This window comes from Acomys russatus, chromosome 3 (assembly GCF_903995435.1).
Source record: "Acomys russatus chromosome 3, mAcoRus1.1, whole genome shotgun sequence".
Lineage (NCBI taxonomy): Eukaryota > Metazoa > Chordata > Mammalia > Rodentia > Muridae > Acomys > Acomys russatus.
Window position 1 is genome coordinate 2,279,253 of NC_067139.1, and position 26,517 is coordinate 2,305,769.

Consider the following 26,517-nt stretch of genomic DNA (forward strand, 5'->3'; position numbering starts at 1 on the left):
AATAAATGAATAAATAAAAAAATACTTCTTATTGCTAATGATCAGATTGGGACTGGCATCCCAGAATACAGAAGGAACATCCTGAATCTGTGCTAAGATTTTGTGAGATAGTCTACTGCTCCATCAGCCGGTCGCTTTGCTTTAGCCAGACTAGTTCTAAGTGATAGCTACACATCTAATCAGGATTCTAATAGTTAACTTAATAATCCTGGTTACAATCCTTAGCCCTCATTTTCCTTACTATTTCCAATGTGGTCTAAGAATTCACTCACCAGCAATCTTGGAATTTTGGTTCTGTGGCTGTGGGCGGTTCTTCATTTTGAGAGTACATACTAGTGAGACTGGCTGATGGCAGCACTTGGGAGGAGAAAACATCAGGCCAGCTTCTACTACATAGTGTCTTGTCCACCTTGGGCTACTGAACATACTGTCAAAAACATAAACAAACAAACAAAATAAAACCCCAAGAAGGCACAGTAAGTAAATGGAACATAGAACCTAATGGCTCTTTTCTCTAGCCTTGCTTTTAGTAAGTAAAAATGTATCTTATTTATTTTCTCTAAATGGGCAAGAGCTCTAGTTATCCATTGATGGGTTTTCCATGTAACTTTACATGTTTGGAAAACATCAGCAATTCAAAAAATACAAATAAATAAAATAATACTGCCTCCATTTGTATTAAGTATAACTCATATCATTGTTCACTAGAACATTTTCCTGTGCAGTTGTCATGCTTTTCTGGTTCAATTATCAGCAATTCTCATTGGCAGGGAAGTTAGTATTATTATAATAAACCATGATTTTCATTTTTTGCTATGCTTTCATAGACTGATAAGAAGTGGAAATATGGAATGAAGCAAACGCCTGCTCACATGACTACAGTCAGCACATAGTGTAGGGTTTGGAGTGTCTCAGGTAGCGATGTGTAATGGGCACATAGGTCTAAGGTGTCTCAGGATCTGCTAGTGTAGTTACAAATGTAGGCTTCTGGTGTTTGTCTGTTATCAGATCCCAGCCTTAGCCCTAATTTGCATATTTAACAGCTGCAGGTAAGATATCCAGTGTGTCTGAAAGGGTCTGAAAGGGATTAAAGGTGATATGGGTCCATAGTGGGACAAACTTTCTTCTCATTGGGTAAAGTTGAAAGAGAAATGACCCTGCATTGTACTTCTAAGAGACAGTACCACTGGCCTGGTGTGCTACATCAGTGATGTTTCAGCCTGTTGCTCCCTTTCCAACCAGTGGCAGTTTGTTCCTGTTCTTCTGGCATCTTCTACCATAAACTATATCTTAATTTGCTGAGAATTTGGAGTTATGTGACTTGGCTAAAGCATCTGTGTAGAAATGTCACAGACTGTGACATTCGCACAAATGATAGTCACACAAACCATTTTGTGGGGAGGTGGTAGTGCCAGGGATTGAACTCAGAACCTTGGCTGTGCTAAGCGGGTGCTCTACCACTGAGCTACACCTTTAGCCCAGAATTACTTTGTGAACAGTTCTTTCTTCTCTTAGTTATTCCTACTTCTTTGCTGTATGTTTTACAGTGTCTTAGGATTCAGGATAGAGTGTGCCACATACATGTCCAAGTACCCAGCATCTTCATGATGTCTTACATCTGTTGTGAGAAGGAGGCACCACACTTCACAGGCCACTGGCACCCTGAATTACAACGATCATTTCATTAAAAGTGGCAAAAGATGATTCAGTTTAAAGACAGTGAGGTCTCAAAAGATCCTGTGGCAGTCAGGTGACCCAGGGCCATCCCATACTCATTTTCTTTCTAGCCTTGAGTTCTTTTCATGCATATCCGTAGGTTTCGGCCTTTTCCAAACCTACTTTATTTGGGGTTCTTTAATGCTTACACCTCCCTTCCAACCCACCTACCCTAGATAGGAGAGAAAAGAGGTTAATGGGAACAGGAGAAGTAGACCTTTTTGGACTCAGTTCATGGGAGCGATTCCCCTCCCATGCAGTCAGCAGGATTTCAGCAGACCAGCAATTCCACCAAAGTTGCTGCTGGAACCTGGAACAGCAGCCAGAACCCAGAGCCTCAAAGCGTTCTCTGGAGCTGTTCTCTCTTGGAGAGATGAACAGCCAAACAATACCAAGACCCAAAAAGCCCCCTCCTGTTTTGGGCTCATGTATGTGTGTCCTCTCAGAGTCTGTACTAAGATGAGCTTCTGCAGGAGGTGGTTCGACTTCTAGTGGATGGACAAACATCACCTGTTCTCTCACTGTTCCCCATCTCACAGTAGAGACCAAAACAAAAACATGGGTACATCCACTGCACATATCCTCTCTCTCCTAATGGGTCACCTTAGTCTCTGATGCACATTAGTGGTGTGTTCAGACAGTATGCCTTTTACAGAGAAAGTAGTCCGGTACGTGATGAGCTGCCATGTGCTGTTATAATGTAGTAATTGTACTAATGGGCACATCATCTCCGCTTGTCAGAGGAACTTTGGTGTGTTGTTGGTCCTAGGCCTAAATAAACCAACTCAGAAAAAGTCAAGTGGGGACCAGAAAATGGCAGGGAAAGGGAAGATGCGTGTGGACACCCTCAGGGCAGATGCCTTTTTGAAGGGGAACAATACAAGAAAACCTGAGCAGGAAGTACATTTGATGTCTGCATTGAATTGGATGCGAGGACAGGCACATGGAAGGAGGAAGCTGGACAGTTCACCACACTTAGTGGGGACCAGTACCACCTGTGTTCCAGTGCTCAGTGCTTCACCCCAAACATGCCTGACTTTCACCGTTTTCCAGTGCCTAGTCACTATTAATGGTGGCAGTGCATAGGCTAAGGATGCTATTTTAAGTTGGTAAGGGTGCTGTTAGGTAATAAAGTGATCATTCAGGTATCAGTTGGGCTCCATCTTCCTGAGGTGGAGCCAAGCACCAGAACTGGTCACTCACATCTCTGCACCACTGTTGTCCTCTCCCATCGACAGGGCACCACAGATGGTTACTGAATGAGTAAACTAAGGAGGTCCCCCCAACAGGGAACAGTGAGAATACCCTTCACCCCTTTTTAGTGAGTGATTCCGGTTTTCCAGAAGTTAAGATCTATTGGGATGTTACTCTGCATTCCCACAGATTTATGTTACACATAGGTGTACTTAATGCATACATAGATACATTATATCTAGGAACAGAGAAGCTGATAGAAAATAAAGGCTTAAAATTACAAGTGCTTGTCTTGTTGGTGTATTATTTTTGTATTTTTAAAATAATCTAAAAAAAAAAAAAAAAACAAGAACTCTGAAAAATCTGTTGGTGCATTGACCATAGTACTTAGGTCTGTCAGACTGGGTATGTATCTCAAGCCCCTTTTATCCCATAGCTGCTGTCACTAAAAAACAAAACAAACAAAAACAAAAGCCATATTATAAAATATTTCCTTTAAAGAAATTCTAAGTTCTCCTTCACTTGAAGGTTTCCACTGAAGACTCCAGCATCAAGCAGCGTGGTCCTCAATCCACAATTAAACCTGACGTTGTAAGTCACTCATTACTTCCACTGGATTGCAAAGGCTGTCCTGCCAACCCCATCCCCCCAGACACTGAGCCATCATGGGAAGAGAAGGCATTTCACATGACCCTCCTCTTCTCCAAATGCAAATCGGGTGCACATGCCCCGTACACCAGTGTGGCTTTTTCCCTGTCAGTTCAGTGGAGTAACGTAAAGACGGCTTCCTCAAAGGCTGTTTAAGATCTGGTATGGTTAGGGGAATCATCTCCATAAACGTTATATCTCTTGTTCTACCTTATCAATCACCCACAAATCTCCAACCTCACAGTTCTCACAAGCTGCCCTATTGTCTGTCCAGGCAAGCTTGGCCTGGGTGACTCTTGTGTCCTCTGCCCTCTCTTCTGTACACACTCATCCTTTGCTGGTGTAAGAACCCTGTGGAATAAAGGATGCGTTTTCCAGGTGTATGGAAGCTGCCTGATGGGAGGTAGGAACCAGTGTAGGTTCTCTGGCTGTGTGCAGCTCATGGGAGCAAATGTCTTGCTTATACTAGAGACACAAAAATTATGAGGTGCCCTTTCTTCCTCCTTAATATTAGTCAAGTAGTTAATAGTATCTTCTTAAAGAGACAGTTCTCTTTGAATTATTCATTCCCTCAACAAGCTGGGTGCAGGCAGAGGCTGCTGAATGAGCAAGTGAGAGCCTCACCTTCCTGGAACTTGCAGGAAGAAATGACTCCAAGCAGAGACGAATGAATGAGCGGGTGGTTGAATAAGCCTGCTTGATTGCTGGCCGTTGCTGTAGAGAAGATGACCCGGGTACCAGGAAGCTGAGACCCTGTAAGATAATGGGAGCCACCCTAGGAAAAGCTTTCTGCGCCTGTCTAAGAAGAATGCTGAGCATGTAGATCCCAGGATGGGGGGAGTAGGCCATCTGAAGAACTGGTACTGGACCAGAGGACCAGAAGACAGTCAGGTAATGGCAGGCCAGCCAGGGCACAAGCTTGAGGACTTAGACAGAGTTAGGTTATGCAATGTCTAAGACCAATGCCGTAAGAACAGTGGGAAGCTTCAGAGACTCTGGGAGGCTAGCGATGGCTGTGAAGACATGCTCAGAGGGGTGAGGGGACTGTCAAAAGCCTATAATTAGTAGTCTCAGTCTGGTGGGTCCTCTAATCTTCCTCCTATTCACCAGGTTGGTATTTCCTCTAGAAGTTCTCGAGTGCCTGGAACATAGCCAAAACAATACTTGGAAGTACCGCTCACACGAGTGAAGTAATAATAGCTGATGCTGCTCACCAGGGCACGCCCTTTCTAACCGTGTGGACACGCTCAGCCATTCACCGATTTGAAGTGCAACTCCTACCGCAGGATGTGCCATCGCTGTGGCTGTTCATGGCTGCCTGGTGGCAAGTAGCATCTTAGTTTTGTACAACACTTTCGCGATAGGAAGCCTGACAACACACATCCTCCAAGGTTACTCTGAGTGTGCGCACCAGAACAGAAATGTTAAGACACATTCGTTTTGAGTGTGTGGGTCTGTACCTCTTCGTTCTTTCTTGCTGAGGCTTAGCTGGATTTTCCAGTAAATGTGCCTTAGGAATTTTTATGGATGGAAGTAGTTTTTATTTTGTTTGCTCTCAAGTATAAGCACATGGGTGTGTGTGTATGCCTACATCTGTACCTACAGAATTGATGGAAGCTGTGAGGCCATTCTCTACAAAGCTGGAGAGCATTGCTCTGTGAGCGGCAGCTATTGTATAGTAAGTTCCAGAGCTGGAAGTGAGTGGCTTTCTTAGCGCCCAACCCACGTGACTAGTGACTAGGAAGTTGGGTTAATGGAATGCAGCTCTTCTCAGGTCGGGTTTTCAAGTCGTGGCACCTCTGAGACCTCATTGCTGCCTCACTTTACACCCAGACTTAGCTGTTCATGAGCAGCAGGTTTAAGAGAGGTGTGAGCCAGAAAGCAAGGTTCCTCTGTTTTTACAGAACTGTTTTTTTTCTGCCCCAATTTATTGTAGCACTACGATATGATCAAGCGAGTTTCTTTTCAGAGTGTGATGGCACACATCTTTAATCCTCACACTCAGACATGGGTCTCTGTGAGTCCAACCTGATCTACATAAAGAGCTTTGAGATGCTATCTCAAGATAAACAAGCCCATGTTAGATAGGAAAGTTCACTGCCCATGGCACATCAGAAAATTGGTGGCTACTGATCGCCATTATGGAGAGTACAGTTTACAGTTAAGGCAAGCGTTACCATAGACTCCAGAGGAGCCGCCTGGTGTTTACACAGTCCACTGTGATTTAGGAACACCACCTTTGTGACTTGTTCTGTCTTTTTACCATTTATGGCTCCCCTGTAACTTAGTTCTCTCATTAGCTACCTTGCTGTCCACCTCTCTTCAGCCCACTTCAGCTTATTGAGAGATTTCAGAGATGAAATCAGAAACCCAGGAGGCTTTCTGCTGTTATCAGTGTAGATCAAAGGTGTGGCATACTTAACTGCCAGGCTGCCCATAGCCCCCAGCTTTGTTGTGGTTTGAAACAAGAAAGGGTTAAAAACCCACCTCTGGCCACATTGTGTATGTAGGGTCAGGGAACTGTGTAGTTACTATAAGGAGAAACTGTTGTCTTTGGGAGAAATACTGTGTTTTAAAAGTTAACAAACAAATGAGATGGTTTTAATACAATACTTTTCATGACTGTAATGTACTACTGCTTTTACCGTTGCAGGTCCATTGGCTGAGTAGTGTAGCCGCCCTTGTTGTCATTTTAACGTTAAAAACAGTCAGCTCTTCCAGTGTAAAGGACTGCATCAGTCCAAACTGCATTGTTTATTGATAGCCCAATTATTAAGAAATCCAGCCTCACCCATCCTACCTCCCACTATATATGAAATTCCTGAGACATTTAAAAGCAACATTTTAGGGTCTTCTTGTAAGTGATTTTAATGAGAGTTTTCCCCTCTGAATTGAATACAGTGACTTTGAAATGCCTGTTTATAGTAGGGTTGAGTAAATGTTTAATGATTTATTTGTACGGTATGAACTTTTAAGTATCCCATTTATATATTAATCTGTTGTTCTAGGAATTAAACAGAAATGTGGTTTATTGACTGGTCATAATGAGAGAGAGAGGGAGAGAGAGACAGAGGGAGTGTTTATGTGTGTAGACTCACATAAGTTATTGGTGTAACAAAATAATGTGCATCAAACATGATTGTGCATTTGAAAATTTTCCATAGCGATTATAATTAATATATAACTTTCTAGCTATAAATAATAAGACATGTAAAAGTATTCAATTAAAATTTCTTGACTTAATGAGTGAGATACGTTGTATGTAACTAATGACACTTAACTGTTTTGCATATCCTTTTTCTGCTAATATCTCCAATTTTACCCACTTTGGGATAGTTGGTTAGATTTTAGCAGGAGACACTTGTGCAGGAAGCTACAGTATTATGTTCTGCACTGTGAATAAATAGCCACATTTTCACTTTTTGGGACGGAGAGGGTTGAAAATTGACCCTAGGCCTCACAGAATGCCAAGCACATGCTTTATCACTTAGCTCAACATTGTAAAGAAATGGATGTAAAAATCTTGTGCCTAAGGTTTTTTTTTATAAAGTGTACATATAAATCAGAACATTCTGATTTTGAATGTTACTTAGATTTTTAAAATATGTATATGAGCGTGTTGCCTGCATGCATGCATGTGTACTTGATGTTTGTTTGGAGCCCACTCAGGCCAAAAGAGCGCATCAGGTTCCCTGGAAGTAAAATTACGGTGCTGAGCCGCCATGTGGACATTAGATGCTGAGCCACCTTCCTCTGCAGTAGCAGCAGTGAGTGCTCTTCACTGCCGAGCCATCCTTCTGCCTCAGAAGCCTGGTCTGCAAGTCTTTAGGAAAATGAACCAATGAACTGCTTTCTTACGGAGGTCTGTTGCTCACTCTGAATTCAGCTCAGAGCTGTGTGAGAAATGGACCTGACTCAGCTTTGCGCAGGATTCCGTGTGTAAGCCATGGCATCCCGTACCCTCTTAAACAAACACTCCAGGAACTGTAAGTTGGTGCTGATCAGCCACCAGTCTAAAACCCACATTGTTCTGCTCTTTTACTCCTTAGTAAGTGAAGGTTCAACAGAACTTAGCATTAGTTTTTCAGGTGACATGGGCAACAAGTGTGTGCATCAAGGAATACCAATCCCTCGCTCCTCTGAGTGTGATATAACCTACACAGAAGGGGAGGAGGGAAGCTCATTGAGGAATTGCCTCCATCAGATGGGCAGTAGACAAGTCTGTGGGCATTGTCTTGATGAGTTGTGATCAAAGAGGGCCTAGCCTACTGTGGGTGCAGCTCTCCCTGGGCAGGTGGTCCTGGGTTCTAGAAGAAATTTCAATAATATTGATACTTGTATCAATATTATTTGTATTTGTAGAAAATTGTGGAGCGAATACATGCACTATTTTGCAAGGGTTTTTGAGCGGGACTCTTTGAGTGGAATTAATCTTCCCCCCTCGTTTTGTTGTTTGTAATCAAAAAGTCTATGTTGTCGCCAAAGCAGATGTAGTAAAGTTAAATGTTAGCCTTGATGCACTGACACTGTTTGGTGCAGATGGTGTCTGATTGTACTTCTCTGAGGAAGACTGTTTCTTAATACAGCATTTCTTTTTGAAGTGACAGTATCCTGAGGATGCTCATGTTCAAATCCCTTGAGCCTGTGAACAGGGTGGTTACATTGCAGATCAAGTTATCCGTGCCATTAAATTAATGACCAGCAATCCTGTGAGAGCACAGCCAGAGTCAGTCAGAAGAGAGACCCAGAGTGAGATGTCACCCTGGAGCCAGGGAACATGAGCAGCCTCTAAAAGCATGCAGGAGGCAGGAGCCCATATCTTCATGCTTAACTGTAGAGGCAAAGGGATCTGGGTAGGGAACACAGCAAGTACCAACTTCTGTACAAATGCAGGCAAAATTTTATAGATAAGATATTTGGCCTCTTCTGCACATAATTGCTATATCCCATCTTACTTAGCCCACTTTTGGCATTTTCCTTAAGAACTCAGCCTGAGATCTGTAGACAGTGCTCTGAGCAGCACTGACTGCAAAATCTGCTGGTATAGATGCTGGGACAGGACATAGAACTGCATGCTTTTCGCAGGAGGCTCTAAACTGGAGCTGGGCAGCCCACCTGCCCCTCTGCTTGCCACTGTGTTAGTGGCAGCCGGGCTGGGCCTGCTGTACTGAGCTCATCAAAGGCATCCTGGGAGTTTCCCATTTGCCGTACCCAGAGCTTGGCACACAGAGAATAGAGCATCCGTTCCTGGCTTATAATAAACCACAAAGGCTGAGAAGTCAAAGGTTTGCCTAGTGGTTCACGTCCAGTTTAGAACATATTTATTTCAGTTACCTGGTTTCACTAGTGAAAAATAAGGCCCACGATGAACTACCAAAGTGTGGTGAGAATTTCAAACTCCTATGTACCCATAGACAAGGAGACTTGTGGTGCTAAGAACTTCTAATAGGAGTGCTGAGCCTTGATTCATCTGCTCAGGTATTTCTTTCTAAAATATGCCTGCCTTGGGCGGTGTTCAGCATACAGTGAATTCTGTTGAATTGCATGTATATTAAAAAAAAAGATTGTTTGTGGTTTGTTCTTTAGTAGTCTTGACTCCCAATCAGATACCCTGTTTTAAGCCCGAGAATCCCATGTCACCCACAGTTTGAAGTGTGGGTGGCCTCTGCCTATGTGTATTTCCTTAAGCCTGCTGGATAGTCCAGGCCCCTGAGAAACTCAAGATGTATATAGAGGTTAATGAAGGGACTGCTGACATGCTAATTATACCTGAGGTGGGGTCTTCAGCTTCTGTTTCCTTAATGAGTAGAATACGGTAGTTACACTTAGTGACGCCCACTCACCCAAAGGAGGTGGAGGTGTTAAATCATTGTGGGTTTTGATGAATGGCTTGTACACTGAAAAATAAATTGGACAAACTGGCACAGAGCTCAGTGAACATGAAATCAGCTATTAGAAGAGGGCTCGTGAACAAATTCTGAGGTAGATATGCATCTTTTGATTAATGCCCTATCAATCATCCACGCAGCTACGTTGGGTGAGACTTGCTGTAATCATTCATGCTTGCTTACAGAAATACAGGCAGAAACTATAGCGCCGTAGAACAGACTATTACTACCTATTCTAACTGGGAGCAATCACTTTTTTTTTTTTTTAACCATGTTTCTGCTTTCCTTTATTAAGGAAATACAATGTAAAATGAAAAGAGAGTCCCTCAAAGCCTGGTGGCTTTCTCTAAGGGTATTCTTAATGGTATTCAGTCTTAAATGGGCAAGCTATTGTAACGAAAAACTCTCTGTAGGAATAATAGTAATGAATTCCCATTGAAGCCGCCCTTTTATGGGTTATAGTCAAATGGACAAAAATGTACAGTCGTGTTAATGAAGGGAGTATATCTCTGGAATTATTACTTAAAGTTGTTGAAATGGTTTGAATTTTGCTATTGTAATTATTTTATTCTCGGTTAATGTGCTTAGCAGCAATAGTAATTAACTCACCAGATTGGAAATTTGCATGCGTTCTACCTTTAATATTATGAGGAACTCTGGCTCTTTCTGGCTAATGTTACAGTTACGTGTGTGTATGTGTGTGTGTGTGTGCTAATTTATTTGTATAGAGGAGAACTTTCCATGTAGGCAACTATTAGTTCTCCATGTATTTTTAAGCCACTGGAAAAGTCTTCCAGAGTCTAGCATTGCTCCTAGAGGATTTGACCCCTAAACTTACTCACACAAAGAAGCATCTGGCCACTGGCCACTGGCTGGAGTATCTTGAGGTAAAAGTGGCACTTCTTGGGAACTGACTGTGCACCCCACCCCCTGGAAATGCAGCAAAATAAAGCAGTGGCAGGCATTAGCATGCATAATGGGCTGTAATAGACACTTCAGGCCGCTCTGCTGCAGGGAGCTGCGCTCTCCCATTGGAATATTCCCCCATCAAGGCCCATTGATCACTGATTTCAGTGGGGAGAGCTTAATCCATCAGCTTCTGTAACCAGACGGCACTGATGGAAATTCTTTAGGTGGCATTCTGGATGAACCAAGCTTTCCATCTTTACAAACAAATGAGTGATATGACAAGCATGGTGTTCAAAACACATTTAACCAATTGATTTTCTTTCCCCTTGTAATAAGATCTGGAGACATATGAAAGCGATCGGCGTGAGCTAAGATTAAAGGAATTGCTCCATGCACAGGAACAAGTGGAACCCAGAGCACATAAAAGTACTATAAAGCATGTAGTCACCCATTCTCTTTTTTTTATATAAAGTTTGTTATTGCAATAAATAGCATTATTGAGCCAATGCCCCTTATTTCCACTCCCTAGAATCTTACATCAGGGCTGTGATGTGGGCAAGATGTGCGCATGCCTCTCCTCTTAGCAGTCTGCTTTTCGTGAAAGTATCCAAGGCACTTGGCAGTAGTTGTTTCTAACTTCTTCCCGTTGTTACAGAGAGACCTACGGTGATTTGGGTGGCTTCAGTTAAAGCTGTACATTTTCTTAGCTTGTGATGTCAGCATACGTGATGCCACTTCTTTCCTGTCTTCCTCCACAGCCCTGCTTTGAGCTTCACCTACCCGTCTGCCCCCGTGTCTCTCCATATGCACCAACAGATCCTGAGCCGACAGCAAAGCTTAGGCTCCGCATTTGGACACAGCCCTCCACTCATCCACCCTGCTCCAACCTTTCCAACACAGAGGCCTATACCTGGGATCCCGACGGTTCTGAATCCTGTCCAGGTCAGCTCTGGCCCTTCCGAGTCCTCACAGGTGAGGGATGCAGCTTTGTCTGCTCAGCAGAGGCCTTGCCATCACACTGGCTGTTAGTGTCACAGAGTTCATCATTGTTGAGGCTTCCTGTTGGCATCTCACAGTGTTCAGGTTTCGTGAATGTGAACCAGGGCATCTTCTTTCAGAGCCATTTGCTCAATGATTTGAAAGTAGGCTGTCCGATGAGGCCCCACTCCAACCTTCTGTAAACTCCGTCTTTTGTTGATAGTCTGCCTGCCTGGATTCTTAGCCACTGTCCAGTCCTCCCGCTATGACCAGGCTGCTACTGAGCGCTGTAGGGTGCTGTATAGTAAACATCAACTCCAGGCTCTCCACTCTTCTCAGCCCGGTGTGATTTAGAGAGAACGCTAGGAGCCACAATTGAAGAACTTCACTAATATTTGATCTCCCACCCAAAGTCAACTGTTTTAGAAATAAACATAGGTTCCGGAAGTCTAGGGCTCTCACTCTGCTCTTCACCTTCCTTAAAGACACAAGCATTGAAGTGACAAATACTTCCTGAAGGCGTTGTCTAGCCTTGGCCACCCCGTCTGAACTGTCCTGTGGATGGACTGACATTATTAGAATCATTGCCATGTTGTCAGACAAGCTTGTTTGTTTTCAGTAACACTTACACTTAGGCTCTATTTATTAATCAGAACCTAAATTTTTCCCTTGGCCATGCAAATATGACCAGCAGAACAAGCCAACAAGTGAGTCCGCAGTGAGCAGCACTGGCGACCCTATGCATAATAAGCGGTCCAAGATCAAGCCCGATGAAGACCTCCCCAGCCCAGGGTCACGGGGCCAGCAGGTGAGACACCCAGCCTTTGTAGACCAGCCTTTGCTCCTCTCACAGTGACTTTGGGTCATTTCCTCCTCCTTCAGATTTATACACATCTTTTTTACCCACTGTATTCTTGATATTGGCCATGTGTTCGAAAGTGAGCTCATTAGGGATTGATTGAATTCATTTTCTCTAATTCAAAACCAAATGCCAGCAATGAAGGGTGTTATGTGGGGTACGTGGTCTTGACAGGTGAGACAGCTCGGAAGTTTACATCACCACAGTCCTTGCTCAGACTCCTCTCTTACTAATCATGGGTATGGTTAGGTGTGTCATCCCTGGTGTTGGGTCTAAATTACTTAGCATCTGACCCCATGCTTAAGATCAGGCAGAGTTTGAGACACCTACTTCATTGATCATGTTCTCTGCTTTTTTTTTTTTTTTTTCTTTTGGTTTTTCAAGACAGAGTCTCTCTGTGTAGCCTTGGCTGTCCTGGACTTGCTTTGTAGACCAGGCTGGCCTTGAACTCACAGTGATCTGCCTGCCTCTGCCTCCCTGGTGCTGGGATTAAAGGCGTGCGCCACCACACCTGGCTCTCTGCTACTTCTTACTTAGTCAAAGATCTCACACAGCCAGAAGAGATGGAAGCATGGCCAGATAGATTCCGGACTGTACTGATGGCCATTTCATTCTGGCTCCACAGAAAAATGTGTAGGTTATATCCAGATTGATATTTCGGATGCTCTTGAGCCAGACATGAGGAGTTTAATCTGCACTGCTTCCCCCAAGTCAGAGCTAAATGAGAATTGACAGAATCTGACCCTTGCTGTCATCCGTAAGCCTCCACCCAGTCCTCTGTGAGAACAGCAGGGGAAAGCTGTGATAGGGACCCCTGAAACCATCCTTCTTACAGTTTGATAGACAACAAACAACCTCACTGGTTATGCCATGCTGTGTCTGTAAACAGTATATCATAGAACCCTGCATCAGGACTCGGATCTCTCCATCCAGCTAGTGCCTAGGATCCTGGAGGTTCTCTGAACTGCGTTTTCTGTGAGGCTGTCACAGAAGACTAGACAAGTCTGTGTCCAGCACATCAGGCGCTGTCTTTCCTCATCCTCAACCATGAGGCAGCCCAGCATCTCCCTGAAGACCGGAGGCTAAGCCAATAAAGCTTGGTCCCTAAGAGAAAAGTCTCCAAGTGCCCCTCATGTCAGGGGAAAGAACTAAAAGTATTCAGAAGCCATTCTCCTGCGTCGTCAGATACAACGATGAATAAACGGTGAAAGGAGAATCCGCGCAACAAGCAAAATAACGTGGAGCGAGGGCAAATAATTTTTATGTGTGTTGCTGGTTTTTTTTTCCTTAGGTTTTTTTGTTTTGGGGTGGGTTTTTTTTTTTTTAATGTCCATTGGTGTTTTGCCTGCGTGTGTGTTTGTATGAGGGTGTCAAGTTCTCCTGCAACTGAAGTGTCAGACAGTTGTGAGCTGCCAGATGGGTGGTGGGAATGGAACCCCGGTTCTCTAGAAGGACAGCCACTGGGCTTAGCCTCAGAGCCATCTCTCCAGCACCAGGTTTATTTGTTTTAAGATGTCAATTTAATTGATATTCTAGGCTGCAAGGCCTGGTTTATTTAGCTCTTTGTCTTTATGGTTAGGCTAGTGTCTTACATCACACCCTTAAAATGATCTCAGAAGGAGTATCCAGGATACCAGAAAAAGATATATACAAACGCTGGACCCTGATTCCACAAGACCCAGCCACTAGCACCCACTCTCCTTTATTTCCCTGAAACCTTGAGTTCAGAGGAAGATAAAGAAGTCACATTTCTGCTTCCTTGTGTCTCCCACTGACTTACCCCTCTCTGTTTCTTGCCTTCGCCCCAACAGGAACAGCCTGAAGGAACAACCCTAGTCAAGGAGGAGGGCGACAAAGATGAAAGCAAGCAGGAGCCTGAAGTCATCTACGAGACCAACTGCCACTGGGAAGGCTGCACGCGGGAGTTCGACACCCAGGACCAGCTTGTGCATGTAAGTGACTGGTGCTCAGGGGCGCTGCTTCCCAGCTCCGCGACCTTTGCTTGAGGTCAGCTTCTCTGACCCTGTGCGGAGTCAAGTTTCTTAGCTGGCAGCACTGAGAGCTGAGAGGGCTTTATGATTTTCTGAGAATAAAGAAAACCCTGAGCCACAGTGCTTGACCTGTGCAGTCAGCTAAAGCTTAGTGTAAAATTCAATAAAGTCTTCAATAGCAAGTGTAATGACTCTGATCCTGTAAGCCAGAGAACACTATTTTGAGTTAGAGGCTTTGATGGTTATTGAGTAATAGTAAGCTGGACATGAATTATTATTAACCTTTTAACTAAGTCTGGTTCCCCTTCCAAGATCCAGTAACAATACAAAAAATTACACAAACAGATGGATCCTTTCTTTTTCCTCTTGTAGACCTCAAAGTTTAAGGAGCCTCCTATTATTGTATGTAGCAATGCAATGCTTTATTTTTGACCTGAAGGCAACATTTTGGATTAGAGCTTGCATGGAAAAACTGTGTTTAATGATGGAAACCCACAGTAGCCACACCGGGGCACGTTTCCTTCTCTTAGCAAACTGAAGCCAGCTCTTTACTGTTGTTTTATTTGTTTCTTGTTTGGTTGTTTGGTTTTTCAAGACAGAGTTTCTCAGTGTAGCCTTGGCTGTCCTGGACTCACTTTGTAGAACAGGCTGGCCTCGAACTCACAGTGACCCACCTGCCTCTGCCTCCCAAGTGCTTCTAGTGTTATTTTAGATAATGTGCTAGACCCGTAGCTCCTTCGCCAAGGCTTCATCGTCCTTGGCACAGTCTCAAAGGGGAGCCTTCTTGACAAGTACGATCAAGAACAGCTGACATGGAACAGCGTTTAGAGTGTCTGGAATATGAAGACATAGGCTAGGATGACTTCTCTACAGAAGCACGGGGTCCTGTTAAGTCACTGAGGATGGTTTTACCAGTTAGGACAGTTACGTGCGCTCCTGCTGTGACATTGAATCTGACCAAGCACCCCTGTAGTGCAGTGGGTCTCAACCTTCCTATGCTGCGACCCTTTAATACAATTCCTTATGTGGTACTAAGCCCCAACCATAAAGTGGTTTCCTCGCAACTTCCTAACTGTGATTTTGCTACTATTAGGAATCACAGTTAAACACCCAATATGCACTCCCCCCAAAGGGGTTGTGACCCACAAGTTGAGAGCCACTGCTGTAGTGAGTCTGTCTCTCGACACATGCACAAAAGAGGTACTGGTATTCATCCGCTGTATCACAGTGTCCTTGCCTTGTAGATAATCTGCGTTTATGTGGACTTCTCCTACTTAGATTAAACATTAATGTTACAAAATCTCTCTGCCTTATTTGTTATCTGAGCTTTTTTTTTCCCCCTTTGGGTTTTTCGTGACAGGGTTTCTCTGTGTAGCCTTGGCTTTCCTGGGTTCGCTTTGTAGACCAGGTTGGCCGGCTGAGAACTCCCAGAGATCCACCTGCCTCTGCCTCCTGAGGACTAGGATTAAAGGCGTGCGCCACCATGCCCGGCTCATTGTATGAGCATTTAAAGTGTTGGTTTTGTAGCTTACATCTGCACGTGCCGTGTATCCTGTATTGTCTAGTGTTGTTACGTTCAGCCCAGTAGATGACGAGAAACCTGGTCTACAGAATGTCAGATTTCACATCTTACAGCAGGATCTCTTCTCTCTGTTTTGTTTTGAAATCATGCCTCTTTGTGTTTGTGTAAGTAGAATTGTAGATTTCCCAAGTACAGCCAAAAAGTAAGTCAGATGTTTTTAATTAAGGTATATTTTCGGGTTTTTCCACACGTGTAATTTGATGGGATTTTTTTTTTTTTTTTGTCTTTGGTTTTATTCAAGTATTAATTTTAAACTGAGTCTGGCTTAATGACTCTTTATTCGTGCTGACTGCTTTAAAGGAAAGCACAAACACTCTGTAATACTAAGAGGGGAGAGGTTAGGATTTTTTTTTCCCATGAGGAATCATTCTCAGAGCGTAGCATATACCAAGAACATTCCCAGTGAGGATGGGGGTGTGGTTGCACCTTAACCCTTTCACTACCTAATGTTGGGGAGGCTGGTTTCCATTTTGGTTTTCCCCATTTTAATGCTGTAAAGGCAGTAACTACTGTAGCTATTGTATGTAATGTTGATGCTGAACTTCCTGTGATGTCTTCGTAGGACTGGGATATGAAGACCGTGGTGTTTATGGTTTCATGCATCATGACTGCATACATCCACAACAGAGCCTTAAAACTCTCAATCAGACAGAGGGGGTTGGTGTCAGCATTTAGTCAGAACCCGGTGGGGCACCTTTATCATACCAATTTTAGTCTAAGCTAAGTTGCAAGGCTAAGCAAACTGAATTAAGTGAATGAAAAAGTTAAAAGTTAACAAGGTTAACCCTCTGGTTCCTATCTCCCAGACCTGGTCTAAAGGGTAGAGATTCCACATTTATGCATTTCAGGTGCCTGGGCGTCGCCTGCAGTCGCCTTTCCTGCTCTGGGTGCTGCCAGACGCATTAGTGGTGGCCCAGGACAGAATAGGCGCTTTATATTTTGTTGACCGAAGTAACAGGTACTTCAAGTCTACCTAATTACTTTGGTGAAGGATGGAATAGATGCCAGCTGCAAAGCCTGTTTTTAGGGACAGAGGGGAGCATTAACCATTTTGGTTCTTGCCACTTTGCTTGGAGAGCAGAGGATTTCCTGATTAGTTGGATTTTTGTGCCGCATACAACCAAGCAGCAAGGTGTTAAGCCACTCTGCTGCTGCTCTGCCTTATTTATAGCCACGGCCCATTCTCCCCACCCCCACCTGCGTACAGTTAATAGAAAGATTCATGGCTCCTCATGGTTGTCTATCTAGTGTCTGACAATCCCGACTGCCTGCTAAAGCAAGTCACTATCTATAATTGATATCCTGCCGCGGAATAGGGTGCTGGCTGCAATTGAAGGGCTTTGCTGAAAGCCCTTAAGTCCTGACAACTCCTCCCCTTGTTGTGCTTCAGTCGCAGAGCTGCAAGGCTGCAGTTCCAGAGCCATTTGAACTTGGTGCAAAAGAGAGAGACATGTGTTTCACATTAGCAAATCGCCAAGTTGGAGAAGGGAATTAGGATCTGGCGGCCTCTTCCCTGCCAGTAGCTTCCCCTCCAGTGCAGTGCACTCCGTGTTCCAGGGGGGAAGATTACCCTGTCTATTACTGTCTGAACAGATAGGCAGAATATTGCCTTTTCCTCTTCTTCCCTTTTCATTCCAGCCCCTTTCCTTTCCCAAATGCATGTTTATTCTAGGTGTGCTGCTGCCAGGATCTGTTCATTTCATTTCTCACGAAGATAATCGTTGCTGGGCCCAGTGGCTCCCAAGCTGGTATTAAGTTTGCGATAAATTTGCTTTTATTACCAGAAGCTAGGAAAATAGACATGTATTTTTGTTCACCAGTAGTTTGCTACACTTCTTGGTAACAGTTAAAACAGAAAGCAACACAAGCACAAAAAGAATGTGTATTTAAAAAGTTCATTATGGGTGCTTTTGATTGGTTGTATTTCTTACTGATTTGTCAAGATCCAAACCTGATTTCTGGAAGACACGCATTCTTACAGGGTAAGGGGAAAGCCCCTATTTCTTTTCAGTTTTGAATTAGCCAGACTCTTCTATTGTGCATGATATTACAAAGGACTCACATTTTAAATGTAAATGTCCTTCTGAGTCGGGCAGTGCCAGTTCTCTGAGCCTTTGGACTGGCTTTTGCTGTTTCTTGCGACTGTACTTGTGTCCTGGGAAGAGGCTCAGCCTGCCGTCCGGACTTGGCCAAGATCTGCTCTTTCTCTGAATTTTGTTCTCAAAGTAAGTTCTGCTTTTGACTTTGGTTGTGAAGGCATTTGAAATTATCGTAGCATGCAGTTCAAGGTCATCTTGCATTCTCTGAAACATGCATGTTTCAGTGGCAGAGAGTGGTGTCACCACTGCTCCATGGCTACCTATGCTGGAAAACACCGTTGTTGGGATCTGAAAGAAGGAACGCGGGGTAGTCACTGTTCCTCTTGTCTGTCTTTTGTTATGACTCTGTCGTTCATTGCCCTTAGGTCAAACAAATCAACTCTCTAGTCTTATTTAGCAATTAATATATACAAGATCTTTCCCAGCAGACTACAAAGAGAAAAAGTACTCCTTAGCAGTTTTATTCTTCAGTGTAATTTCTAGTAGCAGGACCCAAGGTGAAGGTACTGGGGCAGCTGTAAGTGGGGATGGCATCTTAAGACTGAACTTCGGGGATCCCGAGATGCTCAACCTCCACCTTCAACTGGGTGGCATTTAAATAAATGTAGTCCACTGTTTGGATCTTTTCAGCATGGTATCATTTTTTTCTAAAGAGTTATTAACCATCTACCTGGATTATAAGTGTTTTTATATGCTGCAAATTTTGATCTTCTAAAGTGCACTGAAGTTCCCTTATACTCACTTTTGCTGCCATCTGGAAACAAATTCTATACACTTGCAGCATAAAAATCAAGGGCTTTCATGTTGATATCAGATGTTTGGGTGTATAACTGGATCTATAAAAACACGGGAAAGTTTGATGCAAAAATATTGTTTTCGTATTACTGCTCTAATTCTAAGTTTGTCCCTTATGTCTCCTGCCTAACTTTTATCACTGTACGAAGTTGCACTGCACGATAGAAAGTTGGTTTTAGGATGGGAGAATGCTCTCAGACATGAGGCAGGGATTGGTTTCATGTGCACAAAAAAAAAAAACCTAAAATGAACAAGTACCTATTTTGATCTTCCTTCTCCATGGAGTTGCTAGTTATTTTTCTTGCTCTAATTATTTGAAAACATGGCATGTGAAAATATAGGTAAAAATTCCAAACTTCATAGTCACTCTGCAGTGATTTTGCCTTAAAGGCCATGTTCTTTGTGATATTACTGTCTACATTTCACCTGCAGAAAGCATCTCCATGAAAATATGTCTAAGAGACTGGACTGAAAGGTCAAGGAATGAGGGCTGTGCGGCCCACTGCTTAGATCGTGAGTAGAAGCTTCATCTCTGCCCTGCCTCTCAGGATGACTTTCCAGGCACCATTCGTCCCTTCCAGGTGTTATTCTCTCACTTCTGAGGCTGTGAAATCATCATGGAAAGAAATCCCATCCAAGGCCAAGCAGAGATCACATACAGTGCACCTAGTGAGAAAAAGACATTGGGTCTAAAAGAGGCAATTCCAACTCGTGTTTGTTTATTGAAGGTTTGGTTGGGGAGGATGGCGCCGTGATTCTGTTGGTCTTCAGGCCTTCAGTGTTTGTTCAAAGGCTTATTTTATATTAATCATTGCTAGACTGGGAAGTACGTTTGATGGGAGCCAGTCAAATGCGGCATGGGCTACAGAGTGCCATGTTCTGCACAGTCTCAACACTGGCACGAGCACAGTTAAAGATAAAAAGCCTTTAGACTCTTAAAGATTGGTCAATCCAACTGGAAGCTGTAGGTAAGAAAACATACAAGTGTTAGCTTCACATATAACAATTGCCCTCAACATAATATTAGTGATTCTCCTTATAAAGGAGAAAAATGCAAGGCTATTTAGAGATTGTTATGCCAGTGTGGCCTGCTTTATGTTGCTCTTAGGTAGTGTCCAAGTAGGGGTATCAGCATGAAATTGGTATCTGAAAGTTGGCGACCAGACCACTCCCTCCCTACCCCCCCCCCCCCCCCCCCAGTTCACAAAGCCTTCTCAGGGAATCAGAGAGGACTCCAGGCCCCTCCCTCCTCTTGCTTGTGTAATGCTGACCTTTATTGGCTCTTTGTATGTTCCTGAGTCCTGGAATGCTTTTAAAGACTCTCCTTAGGGTACCACTAAGCCAAAGTGCCTCGTCCTCAGCTCTGGAATGGATCATTCTCTGTTGTAGACATGCTGTAAGATGTTGAAAGGCATTTCCTACCGAGGGCCTGTAGCACCTCATCCCTAACTGGGATAACCAGCATTGTCTGCACATATTATCAGCTGTCAGCTGGAAGGCTGAGTGGCCTCTATTTGTCCCCAAAACTCTTCCACTTCCAATGTTGAATAAAGAAAAGTCCCTCCTACTTTGGAATGTTCTGATTAAAAAGAAAGGGTGGCCCAGCCCGTTTTAAACATCTTTGGGAAAAATACGAGAGGGGGGTTGGAGAGAGAGAGAGAGACTCCCCCTGTGGGTGGGTGGGGATCAGGGTAAAGATGCCTATGTACACATTGACAGGGATTCTTGGAAATCACAGTTGCTAAGATTGGTTCCTGAGTAGCTCTCGGCAAGATCCACAGCCATACAAGCCTCCCTTTTCTGTGAAAAACCCCTATTATGTTTTTTCTGCAGACTCAAGGAAGTTGCTCAGACTCCAGCCTCTGCCATCAAGTAAGGTTGGGGATCATGTGCCTGCTTTGACATAAACCAGTTCCAGGGGCAGGAAGCCGTTTCTAATGTAAAGACTTTGAAGATTCAGGGACATTTGTGTTTTTCTGAGGTTAGCCAAAAGTTGCCATGGGTAAATTATTTTTTTTTCTACAACAATTAATGTGAGCAAGAAAATGTATAAGAGCCTTATCCTCAAAAGACTATATATGGGCCAAGGCCCTAACCGTAAACCGGCCTGTTTCACCCCTATCTTGCCCAGCCACCATGCTAAGTTCTGAGGACTGAAGATAAGTGAGGTAGCGATGTCATTCCTAAATCTGCCCAAAACAGATTTATCCCTTCACCTGCAGCTTCAGGTCCCATTTCTCATCCTTTCAGTGGAGATAGGACTCAACCTATTTTCTTCATTTTCACGTTCAGCTTTGTTTGGGAGATTAGGACAAAGTGGGATAATTCAAGTACCAGAGAGTAGATTTTATTCAGTCCAACGAAACCGAATCTGTTGGAAATAGAGTTAATTAACTCAAATAAACTGAATTACAGGAAGACCAAGGAAATCTTTCACTTGTGTTTTACTAAGAGACATAGTAAGTACTCCATTGATTCAGTATCTCGTGTTTCTTGCATAGGCTGCGGATCCCTCCTGCAAACATGCTTCTTCCACCTGGTAGACCAGTATGCAGATTGTAAGCACAATCTCTAGAAGGAAAAAGCTACATGGGTAGCTGGGGACTCTAAGCTGTCTCCATGGAGACCTAGAGAGCTAGGACTTGCATGCTCATCTTGGTGTCTGTATGCCCGATAAGGAGCCTCAGCGCAGGCTGTCTTGAAGTACTGTCCATATGAAATTGGGATGATGGGGAAACAAGGCACAGGTGCTGAGGAAGAGATGGAAGGCCTTACAGAGACCTTGAATGAAGTAGGCTCAGACAGGGAAAGATTGGTGTAGTAAAGGTGCTTAGTATTCCATGTTAAGACAGCAGGAAGGAGTGTTGCAGAATTTCATCCATGGGTATCCCTAACACACTGGTAGGCTGGATTCTTTGACATTTTCTCGGTTTAAATAAAATTGCAGAATGGTTCATTTTACGCATCTTGGATGGAGAGTGTCAGGCATCAATGTTCACGAAGAGCAGAAGGTAAGAGCAAGGAGCAAGGAGATGGGATTGCTAAGCCAGGAGTCCTACCCTCTATTCCGTGTGGAGTGAGGAGACTCCAGTGCTTTCGGTGAGGGGACTTGCTGTCACCATGGAGATCTTTAGGAAGTCTTGAGTTGAGCGTAGCTGCAAAGGCCTGGAATCTGCAGCTATCCCTGCATTGAAGAGGGCAGGGTTGTAGTAAGACAGAGTCAGACAGCAGGCCTGTAGTGGGGGTTACTGAAAAGTCCTTGTAAAAGCTTGGGAGATGATTTCTCAGTTGTAACCATTTCTCAGTTCCAGGCAGTTTATATGCTTGTTGTAAATGACAGTCACAGAAGAGTCACCTCAAAGTTGGTTCTGCACATGGACCGAGTCCTTATCTTTGGCTTTGTGCTAATTCCTTAAGAGTCTTGGGGCTCTTCTTCTTTTTTTAAGTTGGCTTATCAGGGATTTCAGGAGTGAACGACTGTTGACAAACTTTCAGCCGCTGGCTACTATAGTGACAGTCAGGATTTTAGTGCCAGTGGGGGTTGGTAGGGATTGTGTATACATTTCCGTTTTCATTGCTTCTCTTCTTGGTATACCCTATTGCCCAGTTTGAGCTCATAACCCTGAAGTCTGAGAACGTCTTATGGTGCTGCACAAGATTCCCTTGGTGTCTCTTAAGGACCCGTCCCTCTACCCCGCCTTGGTTTTGGCTTGATACAGTGTGATGCTCCCATTCTCTAGGAAGCAGGACATAATTCAGAGAGAAGTGGTCCTGGCTCACGAGAATCAGGTCTTCCTGGTGGCTTTTCCTGGAACTGTTGAATGTTCTGGAACCTTGCTTAGTATGGCTTCCACGGCAAGATATAGTAGTCAAGGCAGAAAGGAAGCGCAGCCTCATGGTGCTCCTCCTTGTGTTTAGCGGAGATAAACTTCAGTGAAGTCTCAGTGCTGAGCTGTTTTGGCTCCTGGCAGCAGCTTTAATTGGTAAAATGCAGATTTGATTTGATTTTTCTTGATCAGGAGGGGATTATTCTCTTATCAGTGCAGAGCATCTTATTTCAAGATGAAAAGCCTTTACGGAATTACAGACGCCAGTGCTTGTACAAAGGTTTTGTTGGCGATTGACAACTCAAAGAGAAAGTATGATTTATTAGCCTATAATGGCTAACCCTAAGCAATGGTCTAGGTCCTACAGATTGTGAAATTGCTTATGTGAACTGCCTTTTTATGCCACTCAAGCCCCAGGTTACGCAAATAAATGTGGAGTCTACGTTCCACGAAGCGGCCTACGAGAAGAAGAAAGAAACGAAGGTGGGGGTAGGAAAAAGGTGGTTTCTAATATCCATCATGGTGGTGCCTTTTACAGTAGTTTGGCTGATAAGCCTGCAGAGGAAAAGATTAATAACGAGGCTTGTCGCTATCAGTACCTGTTTGTCGATTCTCTGTAACAGGGCTGTCTGTCCAGCATGGAAATTATTGATTAAATAAAAATTGCTAGTAGATGGCGATGTGATCCATAATCACAAACAATGGTGGACATTCCTCTCTCAGCTCCTCAGCCATGCATCAAGTTGTTGCTTTTTCCCCCTTGCCGTAATTTATATTGTGCTGACATTTGGGCTCATTAGGTTTATCCTTTCTGCTTGAGGCACAAGCAGTGTGACTGCTGGGGGAGGGGGGAGGGGAGGGGAGGGGGAGGGAGAGACAGATGAGGACCAGCCTGGGAGACCTGGCTGCTGGGTTCTCTGTGCGAGCATTGGGGGCTGCTTAAACTTTTCTCTCTACCCATTTTTAACAAAAAATTCTCATGACCCTAGGTATATAGGTATGTGAAATAAGTATATAAATAAATATTTACTGATAATAAATCAGAAAGAAATTTATATTAACAATTCCTTAATACACATGTAATTTTATCATTTATTAAAGAAAGAAGTAAGCCTGCATACTGATGAGGTAGATATTTGTTTTTACATAATAAATGTATCTTGGCTGAATATTTTAAACTTGCAGGGTGTAGAACATCTTCAACATTTGGTATTTTGAATTTGTAATAATCAGTCATGAGAATTCCACTTTGCAAAATTCTGTAGTATAGAATGGCAGAAGTTTTGTTCAGGACCAACTCAGACAGTGCTAGAAAATCTGTTCTAATCCCAAGCCAAATTTAATATTTTTTATGTAACTCAAACAGGAATTTTTTAAATCAAATATTCTCATACAGTTTTAGTAAGACGCAGCCATTTGCTGAAAAGTGATGGTAGAAAACTATTTTGAATGTTTTTGTCATTTATAAATAAGCCATTCTATATCTATAAGAAGGAAATTTTGTATGTTCATAAAAATACTATTTTGTAACCTACGGTACTCTCTCATCTGAGCCAAGGTGCTTCGGGCAGTGTGCTCATTGCGAGGCGTGATGTGGCCATGTGCAGTGCCAGGTTAAGTGTTGTGTATTTAGAACCAAGGCTGCAGTGTAGCTGCACAATGGGGCGTGGGCGAGCACTGCCAGGGCCTCTTTAGATTCAGAACCAAGGCTGCAATGCAGCTGCGCAATGGGGCGTGGGCAGCCGCTGCCAGGACCTCTTTAGATTCATCATGTGCTTTAGCTTGAATTAGTTTTGATGATGTCATATTTCAAAACGTTTTTGCTGTTGCCAATCTTTTGTGACTCTCACATTGGACTAAGAAGTTCAGCTAAGAAGATGCAGCCTGGAGTGAAACAGAACATAGCGCCCCACCGCCTTGCCCATGATAAAGAGCTCTATTCAGTGACACCCCATCCGTTCACGTGCAGTGCACCCATCACCGCTGTTCACCCCGGAACATGATCACCACACCACGAGATGTGGGGTCCAGCAGACACCCCTTATCCTGCTCTCCTAGCCCCAAAACGTCAGACTCTACTTTCTATTGCTCTGGGTATTTACTCTGGGTATTTCATTTAAATTGGGTTAGGTAATATGTGTCCTGTATCTGGCTTGTTTATTTGTTTTTGTTTTGTTTATTTTAATATAGAGTTTTCAAGGCTTATGCATGCCATGGCCTGCCTCAGTGCTTTATTCCTCCACGTGACCAAATACCATTTCTTTGTACAGCTCTAAACACTTTGTCTTAATGCATTTGTTTGAGATACACATTAGTATTGTTTCAAAATTTTGATTATTGTTGTTATGAATATTTTAAAGCAAGCTTTTTGCCTTAATGTCTGTTTTAAACTATTTTTGCAATAGCCTTCATTGTGGCAGTTACCTTTAAGAACTGCCAGATCAGGGCGGGGGAGGGCTGGAGAGATGGCTCAGAGGTTAAGAGAACTGGCTACTCTTCCAAAGGTCCTGAGTTCAATTTCCAGTAACCACATGGTGGTTCACAACCATCTATAATGAGATCTTGTGGCCTTTTCTGGTCTGCATGTGTACATGTAGACAGAACAGTGTATACATAATAAATAAATAAATCTTAAAAAAGAAAAAAAGAACTGCCAGATCAATGACAGTTGGCCTCTTAGACATAGTCTCCAGTCTGCTTTGCTGGGACCACACACTTGCTGGGCATCGGGCCAGGCTAGCTCTATAGAACTAGTATCGATGCTGCCGTCTGTGAGTTTCCATTCCTAAAATGATGTTGAGCAAACCTGAATAAATGCAAAGACAGTATTTTAAAGTATTAGATACAGTGGGCAGAGGCGAGATTCTCTTTCTAATTGATGATTTGTGTGAGGGGTCAGGGGTAGGAGAGTTCGTGCTCTGCTAGGTAGAAATAACTTGCAGAAGCTAATTTGTGTGTGTCCCTCGATGAACCCTAATGTTTGATTCTTTCTCACACCAACAGTTAAGTACAGAAAGTCCTCTAACTTGATAGTAAGTGGCTTAATGCTGATTAATTCTCCATCCATACACAAATCAACCTTTGTTAATACTTGATATGCTTTTATTTATTGTTACTAATATGAATAGTCTCATGTGGAACATTGTAGATGTTTTTCAAAACCTACAAAACAATAGTCTGCAGTCCAGCCCAGAATATAAATTTAATATAAATTAAATGTAGCATAAGAACTCACCAAGAAAGTAGTCAAGGTTCTTCGCCTCCTCTAAGGTTCTCACTGTCCTGAATCATCCCTGTTTGGCAGTGAAACGCCCAATAGATCACGCACCAATGTGTGTGTGTGTCTCCTGTTAGGAAGGAAGCTATGCCCAACCTCCTTCGTAGGCCTTGCTGGCCAATAGTGTGGGAAGAGGGTGTCTGGATCACAGGATGCTCTCATTAGTGAAAGCCTGAATGTTAAAGTATTTTGCCAAGGACACTCTAATCTCAAAATTGAGATTCTCACAGTTCCTGGTGAGAAAGTAGCAGTAGAAATTTTAGTTGTGACTATTTTGAGGCCATCTGAAGAAAGTGCTAGATTGGCCACTGATTATAGACTGCCTTCCTTGTCCTGTTGTCAATGGCTGCTCAGTGCAGAAGTGAAGTTGTCCAGCATTTCACTTCCATCTACCTCGGCTTTGGGATAGTCTCTCCACATTTATTACCAACTGGATCCCACTGAAAGTAAATGGTAGCCTTCATCACGTACCCAAGAGCCTTTTAACAAAACAGGTAAACACTGGCTACCTTGTGTAACACAACACGTGTTCACTCTTGACTAAATTGTGAACCAGGAAGCGTGCATCCGCCCCTGGTTTTTATGAGGATGTGTGATGTTGGTTACATTACATTTAAATGCAAAGTCACAGGTCGGGAAGGTAGAACTCTTGGGACTTGAAACCCTGCTCTCAGTCTCACATTCCACTCCCCAGCTCTGCTGTTGCTTCCTAGTTGCACTTTAAGCATTTCCCATGGACAGTAGCTAAGATGAG

General features: G+C 43.5%; 1 protein-coding gene across 1 annotated transcript in view; it reads left to right on the forward strand.

Annotated features, from left to right (window-relative positions):
• The window catches only part of Gli3 (GLI family zinc finger 3), a 277,309-nt gene that overhangs the window by 201,114 nt on the left and 49,678 nt on the right, over positions 1 to 26,517 (forward strand). Inside the window, 3 exon segments of the mRNA XM_051167959.1 lie at positions 11,114 to 11,327; positions 12,028 to 12,141; positions 14,004 to 14,144. Of these exon segments, the coding sequence (XP_051023916.1) occupies positions 11,114 to 11,327; positions 12,028 to 12,141; positions 14,004 to 14,144 (469 nt within the window).